The sequence below is a fragment of the Loxodonta africana genome, chromosome 10 (genome assembly GCF_030014295.1).
Source record: "Loxodonta africana isolate mLoxAfr1 chromosome 10, mLoxAfr1.hap2, whole genome shotgun sequence".
NCBI lineage: Eukaryota > Metazoa > Chordata > Mammalia > Proboscidea > Elephantidae > Loxodonta > Loxodonta africana.
Window position 1 is genome coordinate 73,009,793 of NC_087351.1, and position 23,452 is coordinate 73,033,244.

A 23,452-nucleotide genomic window follows, 5' to 3' on the forward strand; every position below is an offset into this window, starting at 1 on the left:
TATAGGGACAGAATTCAACAATACACATGAAAGCACTATAAACAGACAATGTAAATGTTCAAAACGTTCAGATTATGGAAAAGTTTTAAAGAGAGATGTGTGTATATACATTCATTATCATAATTTTAGAGGTTCTGCCTGTATTACTTAAAAGAACACTGTAGGTTTTAAAAAGATCTTTAACTAATATGTCTGTGTTTCATAGAATAGGAGAAAGGCCAGAGATGGATTTGGTACTGGGAATCCAAAATATAAAAGCCATTTTGTACAAACGAAAATAATTTTGCTATTAATTGATGTCTTAGTGGTTTATAATGTGATCCCATTTATTTACAGACAAAGTGGAGTCAGAATTACTACAAGGTTACAGTAAATACTTGCCACATGATCTTATTGTCATGACTGTGAAGTTATGCATACTATTTGCTGTGCTTTTGACAGTCCCTCTAATCCACTTCCCTGTAAGTACCCTTAAAGGTTTTGTTGCATAGTGTAGCGGTTCCCTAATATGGCAACACTAATTCTTTGCAGACCAGAACGTTTGAATTACATTTAGTCCTGTATATCTTATTCATTTGTCAAGTAATTGATTAAAGACCTCATACTTGCATATGGCCCCATGAAAGCACAAAAATAACAGTGAACCACTAAGCTAATTTGTGCTTTTTGAGATTTAGTTTAGATTTACGCTTTCCCACAGCATTGTTTCCAATTTGGAGACTATAGTACTTCTAAAGTCTTGGGGTTGGTTTTTTCTCTTAAATTCTGTATTCTGTTTTCAAAAGAATGCACATGAAGAAAAAGTCGAGTTGACAAAAATAAGCTCCTTCTGGTTTATTATAAATTTATTTTTGCATATGTATTCTAGTTTAATCTTCATCAAAATGTGTTTGCTCTGGAGTTATAATTTAATGGGCAAAACGGATTTTCATTCTGCACCGAAATTACTGTGCGTAAGAATCTTAAGAATTTCTGAGAAAATAGAAGCAAAGGCCTTGGGTATAAATGCTTCTGGAGGGATGTTTTGAATCTCTAAACAGTGAGTTCTTTAAGAACTAGGCCTTCAAAGTCCTTTGCCTCCTTGATGTGTAGATTTCGGTGCCAGGCATGCAGTGGGAGCCAGAAAAATATTTTGGGGATGTGACTGTCTGCCGCCCACCTGAGCGTTGAGAAGTGTCGTGAGCTAGTTTTCATATTTACATGCTGTGAAACAGATGATATCAAATAAATTACTAAATGATATTTCTTTCTCATGGCATAGTTTCTTTCCTGTTTTAAACCTTTAGTTGTATTAAAAAAAAAAATTTTTTTTGTATGATCTAATCAAAATGAGATTTCGTCACACAGTTATTGTTAGTAATTGAAAACATTTTGCAACCTAACAAAAAGTGTGAAAAAAAAATTTCTAGAATTAAAACAAAATAATTTTTATGAAGCTCATGCAGAGAACTGTATTTCCCAGTTTATGTGTAGGGACACTTCGATACTAGCTTATACCATCTAGAATCTAAACAGTTGAGGCAAGAATATCATGGCTATTTTTATATCATTTGTGTTACTCTAAGCATATATTTTGACTTTGACACTTCCTCTTTGCTTAAATTAGTTTCCTTTTATGTTATACAGGCAAGGAAAGCTTTAATGATGGTATTTTTCTCCAATTTTCCATTCTCATGGATTCGCCATTGTTTGGTCACTCTAGCACTCAATATTATCATTGTTCTGCTTGCAATATATGTTCCTGACATTAGAAATGTATTTGGCGTAGTTGGTAAGTTTTCTATTTAAAAAAATCCACATAATAAAGTGGATAACATGGATAAAATTGTCACACAGCCTCACGTTTGAATCTGGTAACGCACTGTTTTTTTTCTCCTTCCCACTTAAAGGTTCCAGTACATCAACATGTTTGATTTTTGTATTCCCTGGACTGTTTTATCTTAAACTTAGCAGAGAGGATTTCCTATCACAGAAAAAGCTTGGGGCAGGTTGGATTTTTTTTTTCTTTTAGGAATCCTATTTTGAGAATCAATTTATTATCTTATATTAAGTATTTTATCTACATAAAGAAAGATGTATATTATGAAACATAAAGTATGGTATTGGGGTGGGTGGATTTTTAAAAAATACTCTAATTATTTTGTTTTTTCCCCCTCCCCTTATTTCCACAGGCTTGTGTTTTGCTTGTCTTTGGAATCTTAGTTGGGAGTTTTAGTTTAGCACTTATCATTCTTGATTGGATTAATAAATGAAAGAAATATTTTTCCACTTTTACGAAGAATAATTTACTTTCATGTGCAAGAAGAGTGATTCTGGAAGGTCCTTCGGATCCTCTATACGTGGGCTAACATTTTTATAAAAACTAACAGAAAAACAGAACAAAATAGTAGGGAATAGGAGAAAGTGGGAGTATAGCGGGTTTTGTTTGTTTTTGTTTTGTTTGTTGTAAATATAACAACACGTTTGCCATTTCAACATTCTTCAAGTAAGAATTCACCTCCAAATGTTCTTAAATATACCAGGTCTATCTTTTGTTTGCTTGTTTGTTTTGGGTTTTATTGTTTTTTGTTGTTGTATGTAGCATGTTGTGTTTTTGGTTTTTGTTTTGTTTTGGAAATCTGTGTATTAAATTTATATAAAAAATTGCATCCTAACTTGTGGGTTTATGATGTCAACATCAATGTCTAATAACAATATGTACACAGATTATTCCGCTTGGTATTTTGCCCTGCCTCCAAATCCTATCTAAGAAACTTTTCTGATTTTCCTCTGTTGTTCATTATAAAACTATGACAGTGATTGTGTATTTGAAAGTTCTCTGAGCTTTCTCAGTTTGTCACTAAAACATATGATTTCTTCTTGGCAAGTGGAGACAAATATTGATAATTTATATCATATTTTGTTTGGGAGTTTTAAATCATTTCAGTCTTCCCATTGACATGGCTTATTACTGGTTGGAAACCAGAAGCTAGGGCTCTCCTCCCTGTGACTGTTCTATGTAAAGATCTCTTGTTAGAAGCCTACCAAAGCTGGGGTTTAGCAATAAAAATGTAATCATACCCGGGTGCACATGTAAAGCAGGGAGTTGTGTGCAAAGTGATATTTTGCATATATGGAAATACACACTTTTGCAGGTGCTCCCTTTTGTCCCACTTAGGACACTGGGGCTGAAAAATTGACAACTGAGTTGCTTTTTTGGACTGAGGCACTTTGTCGACAACTTGACAGCAGCATGGTGTAAAGGAAAAAGGCCAAACTTTTGGATCCGAAAGACTTGAGTTCAAATGTGAATGAGCTTAGGCATACTACTTTACCTCTCTGGGCCTCAATTTTCACATCTGTAAAATTGAGATATATTATATAGGGTTGTGTTTTGAGAATTAGATGGGTTTGTATCAATTAAGTGCAGACCAAAACAGGCTTTCTTAATAGATTAGATGTTTATTCCCTTTCTCTGATTTCTTCGTCTGGACCAGTAAAATGAATTTGATTTTAATCAAGGACATGGGAACCATCTTGAATTTCGTCATCTTTCATCTTGTACAAATCTTTCCCTAGCCTTCAGGCACAGGGCCCCACGTGCACGGTTTTAGTGCTTTTCCACAGTTTTACCCCAGCTGTATTCACCTACTAATGCCTTCCTGAAACTAGGCACTTAGCGTGGCCCCAGAGGCACAACCAGGCATGGCCTCCGATATGGCTTCGGGTCAGCCAGAGCCCACCAATCTGATAAGCTATTTCTTGTACTCACTTTTTCTGTTAATGAAATTATGGATCCACATACAAATAGGAGTTCAGCTGCTTAAATAAATCTAACTCCAGTAATACTAAAATAATTCTAAATCTGCAGCAGATGCAAGGGTGCCCCCTGGGGCAAATGTTAAGTGTGATGACAGCTGGGCATCAATTAATACATTTGTCACCTGCTCATAGGGTAGATCATGGAAGGTCTGACAAAGGGACAAATAACCTATTGAACACTCTGGACAAAACTTAGTTAAAATGAAAAGAAATTGTTTGTGGAGTTCATTTTCAGTTTAACAGTCTGCTGTACATAGTTGTGTATTTGGAGTCACAGCTTTCCCTGTGTTATGGTAAAAACAGTGCCCCCCTCACCAGGATTACCAAAAAACCATATTCAAGTACTCCTCAGCATTTTTCCTGCAAAATGTAGGCCTTCTCACTCTGGGCTTGAAGTTCATAATTTATTGAGTAATAACAATTTAAAATAAAACCAAGTAAAGCACAGAACATTTGCTTTTTTTTTTTTTTTTTTAACATTTGGAGACTAGTTCGCTAAATTAAAAGACTTGAAGTGCTAAGAATATAAATTACTTCTATATATTGAGGGTAAATGTTTAAAATGTACTTTTTTAAAATTTTTAAATGGAATGTTTACTCAGGAGCTAAGCATTTAAATGGTTAAAAGAAGCCTTTGAAGTTAACACTCCATTAAGATGAATGGGGGTAATTCACACCTCTGCTGGTGCGGTATTATTTCTGTCTGGCTGCAGAGAAAACAAGACAGCAGTACCTTGATTTACTATGTGAAGGCCCTGTAAACACCCAAGGTCTGGAAATCTTTGAGGGTTTTTTTTTTTTCTTCTTCTTTTCCATGTAGAAGTAGGATCTGAAATTCATCACAGTCTAACCCTAGGTATACCAAAAAACCAAACCCAGTGCCGTTCAGTCAATTCCAACACATAGCAACCCTATAGGACAGAGTAGAACTGCTCCATAGAGTTTCCAAGGAGCACCTGGCGGATTTGAACTGCTGACCCTTTGGTTAGCAGCCGTAGCACTTAACCGCTACGCCACCAGGGTTTCCAATCTAGGTATAGAATTGAAATATTGAAAGTACCATAGATTCTCTACTATCTGGCAATTCCATATCTGACATTTGCTGGGTAGCAAGCTACCAGATCACCCCAACCCAGCTGGCTTTGTTTGCTCCTGTATTGTAGCGCTTCTTCCTGCTGTATCATCTTTTAAGCTTAAGTTTAGTAGCTTGTTTTTCCATTTACCAATGGGAAAACAGAAACATAACTATCAGTTTTCAAGTAAACTTTATACTTCTTTAAATGAATTATGAACTAATCATTGACCTTCACAGTTCTTGTAAATACTCCTAAAAACATTTTTAACTTTGCAAAATCTCATGTTCTATGCTTGCGTACATATTAAGGGTTCACCTTTAAGAACTTTTCTTTCTCCTTCCCCATATACATGGGGAACAAAGTGAGCAGAGATCAGTTGGGAAGCATTAATTTCTTTCTCAAAGTGTCTGCAATTCATAGCAGTACTATTTTGTGTTTGAAATGTATATGCCACCCATTGGTGGAGATGCTACAGCCACTTGACCCTGAAAATGTTTCATTTTAGAGCCTAGGAATAAGGTTATCTTAGCAGAAATGAAATGGTGAGCATTGCATGAGATGTTAATGAATTAGGAAGATCTCTTTTTAAGTGAAACAATTTTCTTTTCTCTGTTCTCTGCCCTGTGTGTTTGCAGAATCAGGTTACTGGATAACCTGTGGGTAGCTGGGTGTGGAGAGTATTCCTCTGTGGGCTATCTCTAGTGCTGACATTGCCGGTAAGGTAGACAGAAATGGAAAGTAGATGCTTGAAACAAAGGGACTCAAACTGAATTAATTTTATCCTGTTTTTCTTTTCTTGGCATGTTGACAACTCTCTGGCTATGTTAGAATTAGTCCTATGTTAGACATACTTTGCTCCCTTTAAATTTCTCTACCTGGATTTTGAGTGTCACACCTTTTGGCTTTAGAACTTCTAAGAGCCTTTTATTTTTATAGTATGGGAAATTTGTTCTTCCAAACACACTATTTATTCATTCTTCTACCAGTAATCCTCCTATAGTTAATAGTCTTTCCAAATGAAGTGGGAAAAACAGAAAACAAAATGTTGCTGAAAGATGAGTAAATCATTGCAATTACAATTCTGTCTTTTTGTTTCTCACCCTTCCTGAACAATCTGTTGTATGTCTTTACTATAATTGTGATCCAGTGTCCTAGTTTGCCAGCCTGTCAATCAAGACAAGCAATTAGGAGGAGCAGGAAGACTCATTTTGGCTGATGGCCAGGTGGACAGGTGGGAATGAGAGGTTTACTTGCCTATGGGACAAAGTAAATGGGTGGAGAGGGAAATTGAGTTGCGGGAGCAAGGGGGGACAGATGGATGAAAAAGACATTGTAATATGGGATGCTATAAAGAAAAAAAGACTATTGCAGAGAAAGCATTTCACTTGTTTGTGTTTTTGTCTAATGTGGATCAGTGGGCTGATGTACAACACAAGCAAAGGGGCTGGCTAATTCGTTCAGCAAATATTTACTGAGCATATATTATGTGCCGAGAGTTGTGCTAGTCCTAGGATTGTGAAGCAAATCTGGGTTTAGTATTTTGAATGGATGGAAGAAGGTCAGTCTAAAAATAATGTGATAATGATGAGCTATCACTTCTGTGTGTGAACCAGGCACTATGTCAAGTGCATTATCTCATGTAATCTGAGGTAGGTACAACCTGAGGTATACAGTTATATTCCCTACTTAATAGATTAGAAATTAAAGTTCAGAGAAGTTATGAGGTTAACAAGATCTAGGTTCACATATCCAGAATGCAAAATTAAGTTTGACCATAAAGCCTATGTGCTTAATTGTCATGTTAATAATTAAGTATACCCAACTAGGAGTATTTTCTACAGAAGGGTTCTGCTAAGAGTAGGTACATGGTCAATATTGACTATTCTGAAGGCTGCTTTATTAATCTAAAATATTATACTTAAGTCTGTTCTATCATACCAGCCAGATAGCATATGGGCCCACTTTGTGGCCTTTGAGTCATGGTTTATTGCCATAACATTATGTTTTTTCTTTGTTAAGTGTTTCAGAGCCAATTCTGGACAAAGGAAAGATGTATGGGTTTTAAATTAGGACAGAAATCTGTTCCAATATATGTCAATCAGACTTTGAGGAAACCTGGATGCCTTGAAATGTCAGAAATCCAATTTTCTGTGTTTTCTTATTCTCTACAAATATAATTTTTAAAAATTCAAGTATAGCTCAAATCATCAATAATTTAACTCAGAGTTTCTAAGACTCTTAGATTTCTTTTGAATCTTTAGAACTGCAAAATAAGTTTTGGGGACATTTATAAGGTTGCCAACTTTTTATTTTGCAAAAATAAAAAGGACATTAAAAAAATTGCCATCTATCAGGAAGACAAAGTAAAGTATTATAATGACATGTGCAAAGACCTGGCAATGGAAAACCAAAAGGGAAGAACATGCTCAGCATTTCTCAAGCTGAAAGAACTGAATCAAAAATTCAAGCCTCGATAAGGGGACCTCTAAGTCAATTGGCATAATAAACTCTATTATGATAACATTCTGCATCCCACTTAGAAGTGTGGTGTCTGGGGTCTTAAATGCTAACAAGCAGCCATCTAAGATGCATCAATTGGTCTCAACCCATCTGGATCAAAGGAGAATGAAGAACACCAAGGTCACACAATAACTATGAGCCCGAGACAGAAAGGGCGACATGAACTAGAGACTTACATCATCCTGAGACCGGAAGAACTAGATGGTGCCCAGCCACAACCGATGACTGCCCTGACAGGGAACACAACAGAGAACTCCTGAGGGAGCAGGAGAACAGTGGGATGCAGACCCCAGATTCTCATAAAAAGACCAGACTTAATGGTCTGACTGAGACTAGAAGAATCCCGGCGGTCATGGTCCCCAAACCTTCTGATGGCCCAGGACAGGAACCATTCCCGAAGACTACTCATCAGACATGGGAGGGACTGGACAACGGGCTGAAGAGAGATGCTGATGAAGAGTGAGCTACTTGTATCAGGTGGACACTTGAGACTGTATTGGCATCTCCTGTCTGGAGGGGAGATGGGAGGGTAGAGAGGGTTAGAAACTGACGAAAGGAGAGACTGGAAGAAGGGAGCGGGCTGACTCATTAGGGGGAGAGTAAATGGGAGTATGTAGTAAGGTGTATATAAGCTTACATGTGACAGACTGACGATTTGTAAACTTTCACTTAAAGCACAATAAAAATTATTTTTAAAAAATTCACGCCTCGAGTTGCAATATTGAAGGCTTTCATGGAAAAATATTATTTCTACAAAAACACTCAAGTAGACACTAGGATGTATGTTTTACAAATGAGAAAACTCTGAGGTTTACTGGCCTGAGGAACTGGTCTAAGATGAAAAATCTTATAAGTAGTGGAGATGGGACTGAAATATGAGTTTGACTATTCCAAAAGCTTATGCCCCTTAACCATTGTTACTATTAAACACAGTGTTTAAAAAAAAAAAAAATAGCCATCTATCCTCACCATCCTTTAATATGAAAAATTAAGAAAGGTCATACTATAAGAAAACACAATTCTTTAAATTCAACAGACCTAGATTTGTGAAAAACTTGTTGCGTGGTCCTTATATTTCTTATCAAGGACCAAAGAAACTTTCTTATGGACCAACATTTATAAACTACCAGTCTAAATAACTAGTTTATGTTTAAAAAAAATTTATTAAAGATTTCACCTCTAGGCCTATTGACTTCAGTCATCTTATATTTGGAAAGAAGGATATATAAATACAGATCTTGGTTACAAAAGTAAGTTAATGACTTAGATGAGTTTTCCTCCAATAATTGCTGATTCTGAACTTTAAAAAAATATCTAAATAATCAATTCTTGTTTAAATATTTACAAAAATTTTGCTAACTTTCCAGGATTTAGAAAAAACACTTGACAGAGCATTTTTACTATAAAACTTCATCAGTTTGTATGTTATATCTAAAGGCAATCAGTAATGATTATACCATGATAGTATTTACATTTTACAGGGAAGCAAAATATTTGGAGACCTCCCATGTCCTTGTCTAAAGATTTGTCATTCATTTGCATTCAGATACATTCTTTGCTTTCATTCACCCAGAATAGTTCTCAACTAACTCATTACCTAACCAGACTAAATAGAGTTGCATTCGTGCATCTTAATGTCAGTGTAAAAATGGTTTTCCCAATTTTTTTCTTTTCAATCAAATCCTCCAAAAGATGTCTAATCACTCCCAGACTTAGCTACTTAAACATTTCAGTGTTGCCACTTCTGTGGTAAAACAAAAAGAAACTTGCTTTCAGTACATCAGAGGGCCATACTTGAGCAACCTAGAACTTTACTCTGGTGAGGTAAAATTCTTGTACTCTATTTACAGCCTCATTTGTCAGTGGATGCTTTTGCCTGTCACATAAGTATATAGCATTGCCAGTATAGATGGTATACTTTAGTTAGTAAACCACTCCTGGAGTGTATAATCCTACAGAGGTGACTTGAATTGCAATATCCTAAAGGACAAGGTTTGGCCATTGTGTGTGCCGTGTACATACAACACCATCAGTAGTGCTCATTGAATGACACAGTTTGGTGAGTGACAAGGACAGTAAAAGCTATGCTGGGCAAGTTCATAGGGGTAGGAGCTCACTGCCTTCCAGGGTGAATGGGCAAGTTTTCGTGGAGGAAGTAATTGCGGAAGTAAATTTGAAGGATAACCAAAGTAGAGATGAGAATGTGATGGAGACTTAGAAAAAAAATACTAAAAAAGGTACAGGAAAATGTAGGGTGTATTTTGGAAGTGAAAAACATTGTGCCTGAAAGAATGACTTAATGGCAGTTTGAGAAATACAGCTGAAGCATCATGGTTGTAGAGAACCCTGAAAGTCAGGCTAAGTCTGGACTTCATATCAAGCAGGAAGTAGGTCTCCATTGAAGGCCTTTGAGCAAGATATAATCAAAAATAGTGGCAGAGAAAGATTAATTGCCTCTTTGCATTGGACCATAGCCATCATTATCATCTTCCAGAGGTTATATTAAAAAAAAGGGAACAACAAAAACAAAAAAAGCATTTTCAGCCCTCAAGGGCCAGACATCGAAAAACCCATACTTAATTTGTCCCAAAGTCTCAGCTCCAGGGAATGATGAATTTTTATGGGGTATTGGTAAATCCTTCATGCCGTAGGATCTTATTAGGAACTCTGGCATCTTATGAGATGCCCCATGGATTTCTGCCTCCATGCTTTCCCACAGTCCATTCAATTTTCTCTTTCTTCTTCAGGGCTCCTTATGCTGTTCAAAGCCTAACTCAACCCCACGCCCAGCATCTTGATGCTACATTTAATTTCTGTAAATATGACATTCTTGTATATTTATATGCCTAATCACATTAAAAGGCACTGGTCTACCAGCCCCTTTATATCTTTTATCCAGGACCTGCCTCCCATCCGCAGTCCACTCCACCCAACTGAGAGACTTCACAGAAAGCGTAGTACACTTGGTGAGTGTTAATGGTTTAGAGTTTTCCCTGAACAACAAAGGATTTCCTTGAAGCTGAAGTGCTATGGGATCCACGGGGTGTAGATTTTCACTTCTCTTTGGCTTGTTTTCCACCGGCATGGGTAGAACTTCTACAACAGTCCTCACCAAGAGAGAATTACTTTGTATTCCTCCCTCCTATTCTTGCTGTCTCCAGTTTCTGTGGACCTGCTTCTGATAATCAGAATAAGGCTATTAACATGGATGTGCACCATGAATATTAAGCATTAAAACAAACGCACACAAAAAAATTTGTTTTATGCAGGCTTAATTTTAAAAAGCCATTTCTTCCTAACTCACATTTTTTCATCTACTCTCTCGTACTTACGACTAACAATGGTGGACACACCCCATCCCTTCCATACACCTAATTCTATCCCTCCAAATTTCATTTCATGTTCTCAATGGCATCTGTGCCATCTGACTTGCTTGGGGAGACCCAGGTAAGAGAACTTGTGATGGCAGATGAAAAAAGGCATATATTTATTGCTAAGTCCCAGTCTGATAAAAACCCTAGCACCTGAGGTTTTAGAGCTGCCTGTCTTCCTTGGGAATTGTGCCTTCCAAGAATATATATCAGGTTGTCTGAACTTGCATGTGTAGGCTTTCTGACTGTCACCAGACAGGCTGAGCTTCCAGCTGAGCCTCAGAGCCTTACCTCATGGATGCAAATCAAAACAGCGCTCAGAATCAATCCAGAAAGCATGTCGGGGTGGTTTGACTTGCATGGAGGAGCTTTTGTCGCTGAGTGAAGCCAGCCAAATTCCCTGGGGTCCCCAGCCCCCCAGATGTGTGCCTTATAGGGCGTGAGGTCCTGGGCACAAACGGGTGGACATGATTTGAATGCTCATTGCCACAGCTGCTGCACCCTGCGCTGGTCCCTGCCATCGGTTTCGCTCCATTTTACTGCCTCAGAATCCTCTGTGCATGTTAGTGGTTAATACAGCAGCCAGGAGACGCCAGACAGCTCTCGGCACCTGGTTCAAATTTAAGGCTCATTTACACATGATGTCACACATGCATTGTCAGCTCAAGGGAGGTCAGGATGGTTCGTTTTGGGAAGGTTTGCATTGTTGAGTCTTTACAACACTCATGGCTATTAATGCCTTAACCATCTGACTTGGATTTCAGTTTTCTGGCATGAGGTAATTCCAGGCACTAGATTTATATGCTGAATGGGAACCCAGCAATGGTGGCTAATCATGCTGGTTTGCAGATCTTCACCTCTGGAGCCTTGGGATGGAATTACAGGGCCTGATGGCATGTAGCAAATCATGGGGGTTTTGAGCAGGAGGGAAATTAGCCAGACCTGGAAGCAGGGGCCATAGAGGGTGATGTCTGAGCAGGGTCGCCTGATTGAAGAGTAGCAACCAAAGTTGGACAAGAGTCTAGGTACAGAAGCCATAGCAATTACTCTATTTGGGCCAGTGTTTTGGGTCATTACTCAGCACCCTTTTGCTCACCATGCATACAAATCCCAAACCCTTCTATCCAGGTCCAATTCAAGGCCCTCCAAGAAGCCTTTTCTGACCACCTAGCCCACAGTAATTTCTCTATACAATCCCTAAGTACTTATGCTGTGGAGTCGATTCTGACTCATAGCCACCCTATGGGGCAAAGCAGAATTGCTCCATAGGGTTTCCAAGGAGCAGCCAGTGGATTTGAACTGCTGACCTTTTGGTTAACAGCTAAGTTCTTAACCACTATGCCACTAGGGCTCCAGAATAAAATTAACAGTTATTAAATACTTAATTTGTGCTACTAGCTCATTTTACCCTCAAATATGCAGAAAGTACTGTTATCATTTCCATTTTACAGATGATGAAACAAATTCAGAGAGGTTAAAAAAGTGTTCACTATTACAGAGCTGGTAAGAACCAGGATAGAAGATTGATTCCAAAGCCCGGGTTCGGAATCGTTAAGAGTAGGCTATGTACTCCACAGTAGTACTGCATTTTCTATAGCATTTAGTATCAATAACGTGAGAGAAACAATTTGTGCCTCAGGGAAATGCCACAGAGGAGTACACAATAGTGTTGTCCAATGCCTCACGTGTACGTGTTATCTCTATTTACTGACTAAATAATTGCAGGCCAGGTATCACCTTTCTGTTCTTCTGTATCCCCTGTATCTCCTAGCATGGTACACACAGACGTACATATCCTGGTCAGTTTAGATAGCTAGATGGATATCAGCCCTTCTATCGCCCTCATCTGTGCTGTTTTTCTGCCTAAAACATACCAAAATCTTGGGACATTCGGATATCCACCTCTATCACCTGCTATTGCGCCTGTCACATGGCTAAAACAATAAAACTGGCCTGCAGTAAGAGCTTCCTTACTTTACACGAAGTTCAGAGAAAGTTCTTTAGTCCTGCTAACTGCCTTGATTATATTTTTGGATTTAGAGTGTGGCCTGTTGCCATGGTGGGTCCCCCAAGATGAACTTTCTTGTTCTATGAGTTTTATTCAATCAGACAGATACTATAGAGTGCTACAATAAGGATAACATAGAACACTGTGGGAACACATTGAAGGGGCACCTGAGCTAGACTTGAGAGGCCGGGGAAGGGCTCTGGGAGGTGGGGACACCCCTTGAAGGATAAGTGAGAGTTAGCCAGTGAAAAGGAGTGTGGAGGGGCACTCCAGATGAGGCAGCAGCTCTCAGCCACACCTGGACTTAGTGAATAGAAAGGGCTTTGATTGTAGGGGTGGAAACCCAGGTCATGCCTGACCCTTTTCTGCTGTCCACTAGAGCGCTGTGGATGATACTCCTGACCCCAGCCCTGGGGAAGACATCTCTGAAGACTGTTTTCTTACATCTACTAAGAATGACCCTTCAGATACTGTTGTTTCTTCAATGCCCTCTCAGCTTTGAACAGAGCCAGGAATAATTGCAAAACCAGGAAATTGGACACTCCTTTCATAAGTTACAATCACCTCAGAGCAAAATTTAGTGTTCAGTTTTCAAGCCACGCTGAATGTCTTGCACTTGCCACCCTTTCCACCCTGCTCTATGCCTGGGAGGCTGACCTATGTGGTGTTTCAATAGGTTCCCTCACTTCTGGCTTCTGCCAATGAGAAGTACCAGTGAGCTCAGAGTCAACAGGAAAGGGAGTCAGGGTATTTTTTCTGCCCCGCACATTCCCTGCCAGGTTGCTGTGGGTTGGCTGTACCTCTTTACCAAAGGCACAGCTCCTGTCAGGTGGCTTTCTTCATATAGCCATCCACACCAGGTTCTGCTTTTTCGTAACCTCCCCTTCCTCTTGCTCCTCAGTCATAGGGTGGTAGCAGCCCCCCATTGTTATTAATCCTGAAGGCACTTAACTATCCCTTGTTGGTTTCCTTAAACTTTACTTATTACATTGCGTAAATTTTTAAACTTTCTTTTTGGGCACGTTATCTGTTTCTCCTCCCTGACTGATACACAAACTCAGACTCCAATAGGAGGGCTTAGTGATAAAGGCAGAGTACATTACTGGTAGTGGCTTCCACCTAAATGTACCCTGCCCCCACCATTGTATGAACCCACCTGGGTACCCTAGTGCTACTCCAAATGTGGTGCAATGGATTGCTTTTTATATGGTCTTTCTCATCATGGTCTTGTAACTCCAACCAAAAGATTGGGTGAGACTATGCAAATAAGGTGTTTATGGCCCACCAAGGGGATTGGATAGTTTGTTAATAATGTAAATAAGGTGTATGGAATCCTAACGAGGGGATTGGTCAGTTTTGCCATCCCCCTAGGCTTAAAATAAGCCATCCCAGAGGTGGTACAGGAGGGATCTCACTACCACCAAGGTGGGATCAGTCCCTGGAGAAGGACATCATGCTTGGTAAAGTAGAGGATCAGTGAAAAGTAGGAAAACCTTCAACGAAATGGATTGACATGGTGGCCACAACAGTGGGCTCAGGCATAACAATGATTGTGAGGATGGCGCAGAACAGGGCGGTGTTTTGTTCTGTTGTGCATAGGGCCACTATGAGTCAGAACCAACTCAACCACACCTAACAACCTAAAGATAACTAAGATAGCCAGGTTTTGGCTTCATTACTGCTATGGTGTGATGGTTATTTTTATGTGTCAACTTGCCAGTCTATGATTCTCAGTGGTTTGGCAGACACTGGACTGGTTAATGTTCCATAACGTAATATAATGAAATGTAGTATAATGTAATCATTTTCTATGATGTGACCTGATGTGATCAAACAATCAATTGAAAAGGGAGTTTACTTGGGGATGTGGTCTGCCTCCAGAGTTTAAATGGTTGTCTCACAGAACTCACTCTCTCTCGACCCTGTACTCTTCTTGTTGCCTCTCCTACAGATCTTGGGACATAAGCCTGCAGAAGTCTCCAGCCTGCCAGCTAACCTGCAGATTTTGGATTTGCTAACCCCTTCCTCAGTCCCATGGTTAAGTGCTTGGCTGCTAACTGAAAGGCTGGTGGTTCGAACCCACCAGCTGCTCTGCAGAAGAAAGATGTGGCAGTCTGCTTCCATAAAGATTTACAGCCTTGGAAAACCTATGGGGTAGTTCTCCTCTGTCCTGTAGGGTCTCTGTGAGTCAGAATCGACTTGAAGGCAGTGGATTTTAGTGGGCCCAATCCTGTGAACAGTAGAGGTCTCCAGCCTGCTGACCTATAGATTTGAGACTTGCCAGCTCTCATAACTGCATGAGCCATTTGCTTGAAGTAAATCTCTCTTTTTCTCTCTGTGTTGTTCCGTTAGGTACTGTTGAGTCAGTTCTGACTTACAGCAACCCTGTGTACAACAGAACAAAACACTGCCTGTTCTTGTACAATCCTCACAATTTTTGCTATGTTTGAGCTCCTTATTGCAGCCACTGTATCTATCCATCTTGTTGAGGGTCTTCCCCTTTTTCACTGACGCTCTACTTTACCAAGCATGCTGTCCTCCTCCAGGGACTAGTCCCTCCTGGTAACATGTCCAAAGTATGTGAGATGAAGTCTCACTGTCCTTGCTTCCAAGGAGTACTCTGGCTGTATTTATTCCAAAACAGATTTGTTCCTTCTTCTGGCAGTCCATGGTATAGTCAGTATTCTTTGCCAACACCATAACTCAAAGGTGTCTGTTCTTCTTTGTTTTCTTTAATCATTGTCCAGCTTTCACATGCACATGAGGTGATTAAAAATATCATGGCTTATGTCAGTTGCACCTTAGTCCTCAGAGTGACATCTTTGCTTTATAACACTAAGGAGGACTTTTGCAGCAGATTTGCCCAATGCAATATATTGTTTGATTTCTTGACTGCTGCTTCCATGGGCGTTGATTATGGATCCAAGTAAAATGAAATCCTTGATCATGTCAATGTTTTCTTCATTTATCGTGATGATGTTTATTGGTCCACATATGAGTATTTTTGTTTTATGTTGAGGCATAATCCATACTGAAGGCTGTGGTCTTTGATCATCAGTAAGTGCTTTAAGACCTCTTCATTTTCAGCAAGCAACGTTGTGTCATTTGCATATTGCAGGTTGTTAATGAGGCGTCCACCAATCCTGATGCCATGTTTTTCATCATGTACTCCAGCTTCTTGGATTATTTGTTCAGCATACATATTGAATAAGTATGGTGCACAGATACAACCCTGACCCACACTTTCCTTGATTTTAAACCATGCAGTATCCCCTTGCTCTGTTTGCCTTTTGGTCTATGTACAGGTTCTGCATGAGCACAATTAAGTGTTCAAGAATCCCTATTCTTTGCAATGTTACCCATAATATGTTAGGATGCACACAGTCAAATGCCTTTGCATAGTCAATAAAACACAAGCATTCTATTTCTGGTATTCTCTGCTTTTAGCAAGATCCATCTGATATCAGTGATAATATGCCTTGTTCCACGTCCTCTTCTAAATCCAGCTTGAATTTCTGGTAGTTCCCTGTCGATGTCCTGCTGCAACACTTTTGAATGATTCTCAGCAAAAGTTTACTTCTGTGTGATACTAATGATATTGTTTCATAATTTCCACATTCTGCTGGATCACCTTTCTTTGGAGTGGGCACAAATATGGATCTCTTCCAGATGTTTGGCCAGGTAGCTGTCTTCCAAATTTCTTGGCATAGGCAAGTGAGCACCTCCAGCACTGCATCCCTTTGTTGAAAGATCTCAGTTGGTATTCTGTCAATTCCTGGAGCCTTGTTTTTCACCACTACCTCCAGTGCAGCTTGGACTTCTTCCTTCAGTACCATTGGTTCTTGATCATATGCTATCTCCTGAAATGGTTGAACATCGACCAATTCTTTTTGGTATGGTGACTCCATGTATTCTTTACATCTTCTTTTGATGCTTCCTGTGTCATTCAAAAATTTGCCCATAGAATCCTTCAAAATCGCAACTCAAAGCTTAAATTTTTTCTTCAGGTCTTTCAGTTTGAGACATGCTGAGCATGTCCCTCTCTTTTGGTTGCACATTCATTACAATGTTTCACTTTGTCCTCTTGAGCTGCCCTTTGAAATCTTTTGTTTAGCTCTTTTGCTTCATCATTTCTTCCTTTTGCTTTAGATACTCTATTTTCAAAAACAAGTTTCGGAGTATATTCTGACATCCATTTTGGTCTTTTCTTTCTTTACTGTCTTTTTAATAACCTTTTGCTTTTTTCGTGTATGAGTCCTCTTATGTCTTCCCACAACTCCTTTGGTCTTCAGTCATTAGTGTTCAATATGTCAAATCTGTTCTTGCAGTGGTCTCTAAATTCAGGTGGGATGTACTCAAGGTTATATTTTGGCTCTTGTGGACTTGTTCTAATTTTCTTCAGCTTCAACTTGAACTTGCATGTGAGCAACTAATGGTCTGTCTCACAGTCAGCTCCTGGCCTTGTTCTAGCAGATGATATTGAGCTTTCCATTGCGTCTTTCCACAAATGTAGTCGATTTGATTTGGTATATTTCATCTGGTGAGGTCCATGTATAGTCACAGTTTATTTTGTTGAAAAAAGGTATTTGCAGTGAAGAAGTCATTGGTCTTGCAAAATTCTATCGTGCGATCTTCAGTATCGTTTCTATCACCAAGGCCATATTTTCCAACTATTGATCCTTCTTCATTTCCAACTTTTGCATTCCAATCACCAGTAATTATCAATACATCTTGATTGCATGTTTGACCAATTTCAGACTGCAGAAGTTGGTAAAAATCTCCAGTTTCCTTATCTTTGGCATTAATGGTTGGTGTGTAAATTTGAATAATAGTTGTATTAACAGGTCTTCCCTGTAAGTGTATGGATATTATCCTATCACTCTCAGCATAGTACTTCAGCATAGATCTTGAAATGTTCTTCCTGACAAGGAATGCAACACCATTCCTCTTCAATTGGTCATTCCTGGCAGAGTAGACCATACGATTGTCTGATTCAAAAAGTCCAATATCAGTGCATTTCAGCTTATTAATGCTAGGATATTGATCTTTATTCCTTCCATTTCATTTTTGATGACTTCCAGTTTTCATACTTCATACAAACCATGTTCTGATTATTAATGGATATTTGCAGCTCGCTCTTCTCATTTCAAGTCATGCCACATCAGCAAATAAATGTCTTGAAAGCTTGACTCCATCCACATCATTAAGGTCAACTCTACTTTGAGGAGGCAGCTCTTCCCTAGTTGTATTTTGAGTGCTTTTCCACCTGGCCAGTTTTTTCAGAAGTAGACAACCAGATCCTTCTCCCTAGTCTGTCTTAGTCTGGAAGCTCCTCTGAAACCTGTCCACCAAGGGTGACCCTGCTGGTATTTGAAATACCGGCGGCAAAGCTTCCGCTATCACAGCAACATGCAAGCCACAATAAGACTAACTGACAGATGCAGTGCACTACAAGCTTAAAATTCCTCTACCATTACCTTATGCTTAGGGCTGTTGTTGTTAGGTGCTGTCAAGTTGCTTCTGACTCATAATGACTCTATGTAAAACAGAAGGAAACAGTGTCTGGGCCTGTGCCATCCTCATGATCACTGTTAAGCTTGAGCCCGTTGTTGCAGCCATTGTGGCAATCCATCTCATCAAGGGTCTTCCACTTTTTTGTTGGCCCTGTACTTTACCAAGCATGATGTCCTTCTCCAGGGATTGATCCCTACTGATAACATGTCCAAAGTATATGAGATAAAGTCTCCTCGTCCCTGCTTCTGAGGAGCATTCTGACTTATGGTTGTGGCTTGTATATTGTAGGGTTTTTCTCAGTTTTCCCTCTTCACCCTTAGATTTCGGCTTTCATTTTGTGTCTATGCTTCAGGATAGTCTGTTTCATGCTTTTGGCCCTCTTCTTGTGGTACGCTGCTATTGCTTGCTTCTTGGTGCTGGGGGTAGGAGATTTTCTTTGCTTCTAGCACAGTTTCAGGCTTAAGTGGTCCCAGTGTGCTGGTGTATAAAGAGTAGGACTATCAGCAATTCTGCCCTTCCTCCCAGTGGCAGTCAAACTCTGCCTTGTGTCTTGTGTAGGAGAGAGCTTCCTGTTCCTCTCCCACTGGTGGTGGTTGTTAGTTGCCATGGAGTTGATTTGACTCGTGGTGACTCCATGTGTGCAGAGTAAAACTGCTCCATAGGGTTTTCAAGGCTGTGAACTTTCTTTGTCATGCCTGTCTTCCAAGGCACCTTTTGGGTGAGTTCACACTACCAACCTTTCAGCTAATAGTTGAATGCTTAACTGTTTGTGTCATGAGGAACTCCCCAACTGGTAAGACCCTAGACCCAGGACTGCTTCTTGCCCCTTCCCCAGGGATAGAGAGTTTGTTTTATCTTTAACCCTTCCTCCAGCTGCCATGGATCTTCACCTATGCCCTGGGTACAATAGGGTTTACTTCCCCTCCCCTGGTGGCTGAAGGCTTTTGTTCCATTGGGGAGAAAGTCTCCCCAGAGCTTCAAGGCTTTGCCTCAGCAATGACACTCCCCTTTCCCCAGGCCAGCACTATAGAGGGAGGCTTCTTCTTCTTTAGTTTTTTAATTAATTTTAGATGGAAGTTTACAGAACAAACTAGTTTCTCATCAAACAGTACACACATTGTTGTATGACATTGGTTAACAACCCCACCACATGTCAACACTCTCCCTTCTCAACTCTGGGTTCCCTATTACCAGCTTTCCTGTTCCCTCCTACCTTCCAGTCCCTGCCCCAGGGCTGGTATGCCCCTTTAGTCTTGCTTTGTTCCATGAGCCTCTTCAATCCTTAGCTGAAGGGTGACCCTGAGGAGTGGCCTCACTACTGAGCTGAAAGGGTATCTGGGAGCCATACTCTCAGGGTTTCTCCAGTGTCTGTCAGGCCAGTAAGTCTGGCCTTTCTTTTTGAGCTAGAATTTTGTTCTACATTTTTCTCCAGCTCTGTCCAGGACCCTCTGTTTTGATCCCTGTCAGAGCAGTCAGTGGTGGTAGCCGGGCACCATCTAGTTTTACTGGACTCAGTCTGGTAGATGTCTTGGTAGATGTGGCTCATTAGTCTTTTGGACTAATCTTTCCCTTATGTCTTTAGTTTTCTTCATTCTTCTTTGCTCCCGAAGGGTTGAGACCTGTGGAGTATCCTAGATGGCTGCTCACAGGTGTTTAAGACCCCAGACACTACTCACCAAAGTAGAGTATAGAACATATTCTTTATAAACCCTGTTATGCCAATTGAGCTAGATGTTCCCTGAGACCACGGTCCCCACAGCCCTCAGCCCAGCAATTTGGTCCCTCAGGGAGTTTAGATGTGTCTGTGGAGCTACCATGGCTTTGTCTTATACAGATTGTGCTGGCTTCCCCAGTATTGTGTACTGTCTTACCCTTCACCAAAGTTACTGCTTATGTATTGTCTATTAAGTGTTTTTAGAGGGAGGCTTCTTATGTCTCCTGTCCTCCCTTCAATCCTTTTCTCAAGCAATGGAATGGAGGCCCTTGGAGATGAGCCTACACATGAGTGTGAACTCCCTTTGTATTGCACCACTCGGGGTGCTTTACTCTGATGAAAGCTGCTTTTGGCCTTGAGCAATTTGCTAACATTTTTAGCTGGGGTGTTTTTTTTTTTTTTACATTCTTTTGTGTAGTGTCCTGGGTCTCTTCTTTCCATACTCAGCCATAGGTAAGGCTGTGTTCATGGCCTGTCTCTTCTTGGAGGGACTGTATCGTCTTAGATTTCAGGCTTTTTGAACCCCTATGACTTTAGCTTACTGAAGGGCTCGAGAAAGTTACGGCTTTGTAGTTCACCTGGCTCTTGTTATTGTTGATGTCATGGAAGAGACACTGTTTTCAGCTTTCTACATACTAGGCAGGAGTGGAACTTAAAACTTGTAATATCTAATCAAGCATGTGCTCCTCATTGTTCATCTTTTCAAAAATTTCTTGGCCTCTCTTACCTACTTACTGTTTTAAATACAATTTAGAATTATTACATCAAGGTCTCTGTCTCCCAAGCTTTCGAGGGGAAAAAAATTCCTTTTGGATTGAAATGGTGTCAAAATATGTAGGCTAATTTGGATCTTGGATAATGTTAAAACCCCTACCCCCACTATCTGAACACAGCATCCAGAGCAGGTGTTATGATTGGAAGAATCCTTAAAGTCCAGTCTGCCTCTCAAGTCTGCCCATTTTGTCCTGGTGCCTTGAAATTCCACCATTAGGTTTAAGAGAAATATTCCCAGAGTATCTGCAGTTTGTCTTGGAAGGACCAGCCTACTAGCTAATTCGAAACCAGCAGTCCACTTACAATTAAGTTCACAAAACTAAACAAACTTTTGCATACATGCATGTGTGCATGAGTGTATGTGTGTGTGTGTGTGTGTGTGTATGTAAAGAAGCAAGGGGGATTCTGTCAAGAACGTGGGAGCTGCAGAGAAAGACTGGATCTGGAAGTAAGAGCATGAGACAATGGGTTCTGACCTCCAGGTGGAGACGGGGATTGTGCACAAGAGCCCCCTGGCCAGCTCTGTGGTCTGTACTCTTCAGTCTGGGAGCCTGAGGAAAGCCCAAGTCAGTGCTGAGGAGGCTCATCAGAACAGTTGGACATGACTGTGGGGCACAGGAGTGTCTGATACAGGAAAAAACCCAAGAGGAATCAGCAATTGTCACACTTGTTGATTTGTACTCCTGTGGCCCCTTCAGCTAGGAATCTCTGGGAATCAAATGAAACAAATCATCAATAGCTTCAGAAAGGATTTTTCAGTAGGGGAAAGAGAAAAAAAAAAAAAAAGCCTTTCTTGATGTTTTCCACAGACTGCTCTAGAAAGAGAATGATGTAATTCAGTAAAAGACCCGGGACATTTCACAGACCAAAAGCCAGGGGAATGCAGAAGGTGGGGACACCCACACGCAGACCTCAGTTTTGATTTTTAAGATGCAACAATTTTTTGTAATTAATATTTAATTATCAGCCAACTCCAGCACCTCATTAAGGAGGAGCCTGTTCTTTGCCAAAGTCTTCCAAAGGCACCTGCTGTGTTTAAATGTAGGTGTCAGCAAACATTTCCCAGTGTGCGCTAATGGGGAAATATTTATTTTGTAACACTCCTCCCTGACCAAAAATACAATTATATGACATGTTTTATATGGCTGAGGGGATTTGGACTGAAATTTTGTATCCATAACATACCCTAATATTGAGAAACACATTTTAAAAGTGTTTTTTCTTTGGCATGGACAATGTGTTGCATCCTGGAAAAATGGAGCTTCATGGGAATTTCTCTTTAGCCTTGAGAATAAATAGTTTGGGAGCACAGAAGAGTTTGTTTGGTTTGGGATCTTGAATCCTGGAAGGTCTCTGAAAGAGGAGAATGGGTGTATAAAATAATTATTAGTCATTGCAAGTTCATCTCAAAATGGCCTATAAAAATATACATATTCCCTTTATAAATCTGCCACACCTATACTACAGCTTTTTTTTTAATCAAGAAAGACTTTGCACAAAGTCATTTTCTGCTTTTGGTGGGATAACATTTAGAGAATAATTTAATTACCATTTAAGGCAAAAATCTCCAAGATTTTTCTTGGAGCTGAAGATGCTGGCACTGCCCCCACTCTGTGGAGGAACACTGCGCACATCCAGCAACTATGGGAAAGCTGGCCGCCCCTGCTAGGCAACACTGCAACGTTAATATGAATCACATGTTCTGGAGGGTGAAATGTGATTATCTGCTAAGTGAAGGCTCTGTCAGGAGAAGCCAGAGGAATGGCAACAGCCTGCTAACTGAAACCTGTGAAGGGGTCCCAACCTTTTCTCATCATCCCCTTTCATGTATTAGAACACGTCCCTGTGGGCACCTCCGTGGCGTGGGTGGCAGACTCAGTGTGCCCAGCCCAAGGCCAAAGAGAGTTTGTGAGCACAGGGCTCATTTATGGGGCTGTTGCATCTGGGACACATGTCAATTCAGTGATTTTTGGATCACTCGATGGCACTAGAGAGGAGTCCCTGGGTGATGCAAACGTTTAATGAGCTGGGCTGGTAACTGAAAGGTTGGAGGTTTGAATCTACCCAGAGCCACCTAGGAAGAAAGGGTTGGCAATCCACTTCTGAAAAACCTGCCATTGAAAAGCCTATGGAGCACAATTCTACTCTGACACACATGGGGTCACCATGAATCGCAACCAACTTGCTGGCAACTGGTGGTTTTAGTTTTAGAAAGAGAGATGCACTATGGTAGAAGGCAGAAATTGGGCTAATGTTTAAAAGAGTCAGGCCAAGTAGCCTGCGCACTAGTTAAGGTGCTGCTGGTAATTCTGTCAGGAAGGATTTCCATTTGTTATGTGACATAAGACCCCTTACTAGAAGAAAATAGTTTTTATATAATAGTGAGGCTATGAAACTGGTCAGAGGGGGATAATATACACATACTAATGAAAAATATTTTTTTCTTTAAAACAAAATAAAAATCCTCACAACTGGACAAATAAGCAACATCACGATAAGTGGAAAAAATACTGAAGTTGTCAAGGATTTCATTTTACTTGGATCCACAGTAAATGCCCATGGAAACAGCAGTCAAGAAATCAAGTGACGTATTGCATTGGGCAAATCTGCTGCAAAAGACCTCTTTAAAGTGTTAAAAAGCAAAATGTCACTTTGAGGACTAAGATGCGCCTGA

General features: G+C 40.1%; 1 protein-coding gene across 8 annotated transcripts in view; it reads left to right on the forward strand.

Annotated features, from left to right (window-relative positions):
* The window catches only part of SLC38A6 (solute carrier family 38 member 6), an 84,320-nt gene extending 63,945 nt beyond the window's left edge, over positions 1-20,375 (forward strand). For 4 of the 8 annotated variants that reach the window (XM_003408693.4, XM_010588677.3, XM_023546234.2 and 1 more), the window contains 4 exons: positions 337-461; positions 1,627-1,771; positions 1,890-1,984; positions 2,172-2,648. In XM_003408693.4, the coding sequence (XP_003408741.1) occupies positions 337-461; positions 1,627-1,771; positions 1,890-1,984; positions 2,172-2,252 (446 nt within the window). In that variant the 3' untranslated portion in view covers positions 2,253-2,648. Of the gene's footprint in view, positions 1-336; positions 462-1,626; positions 1,772-1,889; positions 1,985-2,171; positions 2,649-6,024 lie in introns of those variants that run through there. The other 4 variants (XM_010588676.3, XM_023546232.2, XM_010588675.3 and 1 more) reach the window with 4 other exon arrangements.
* The last annotated feature ends 3,077 nt before the right edge of the window (positions 20,376-23,452 follow it).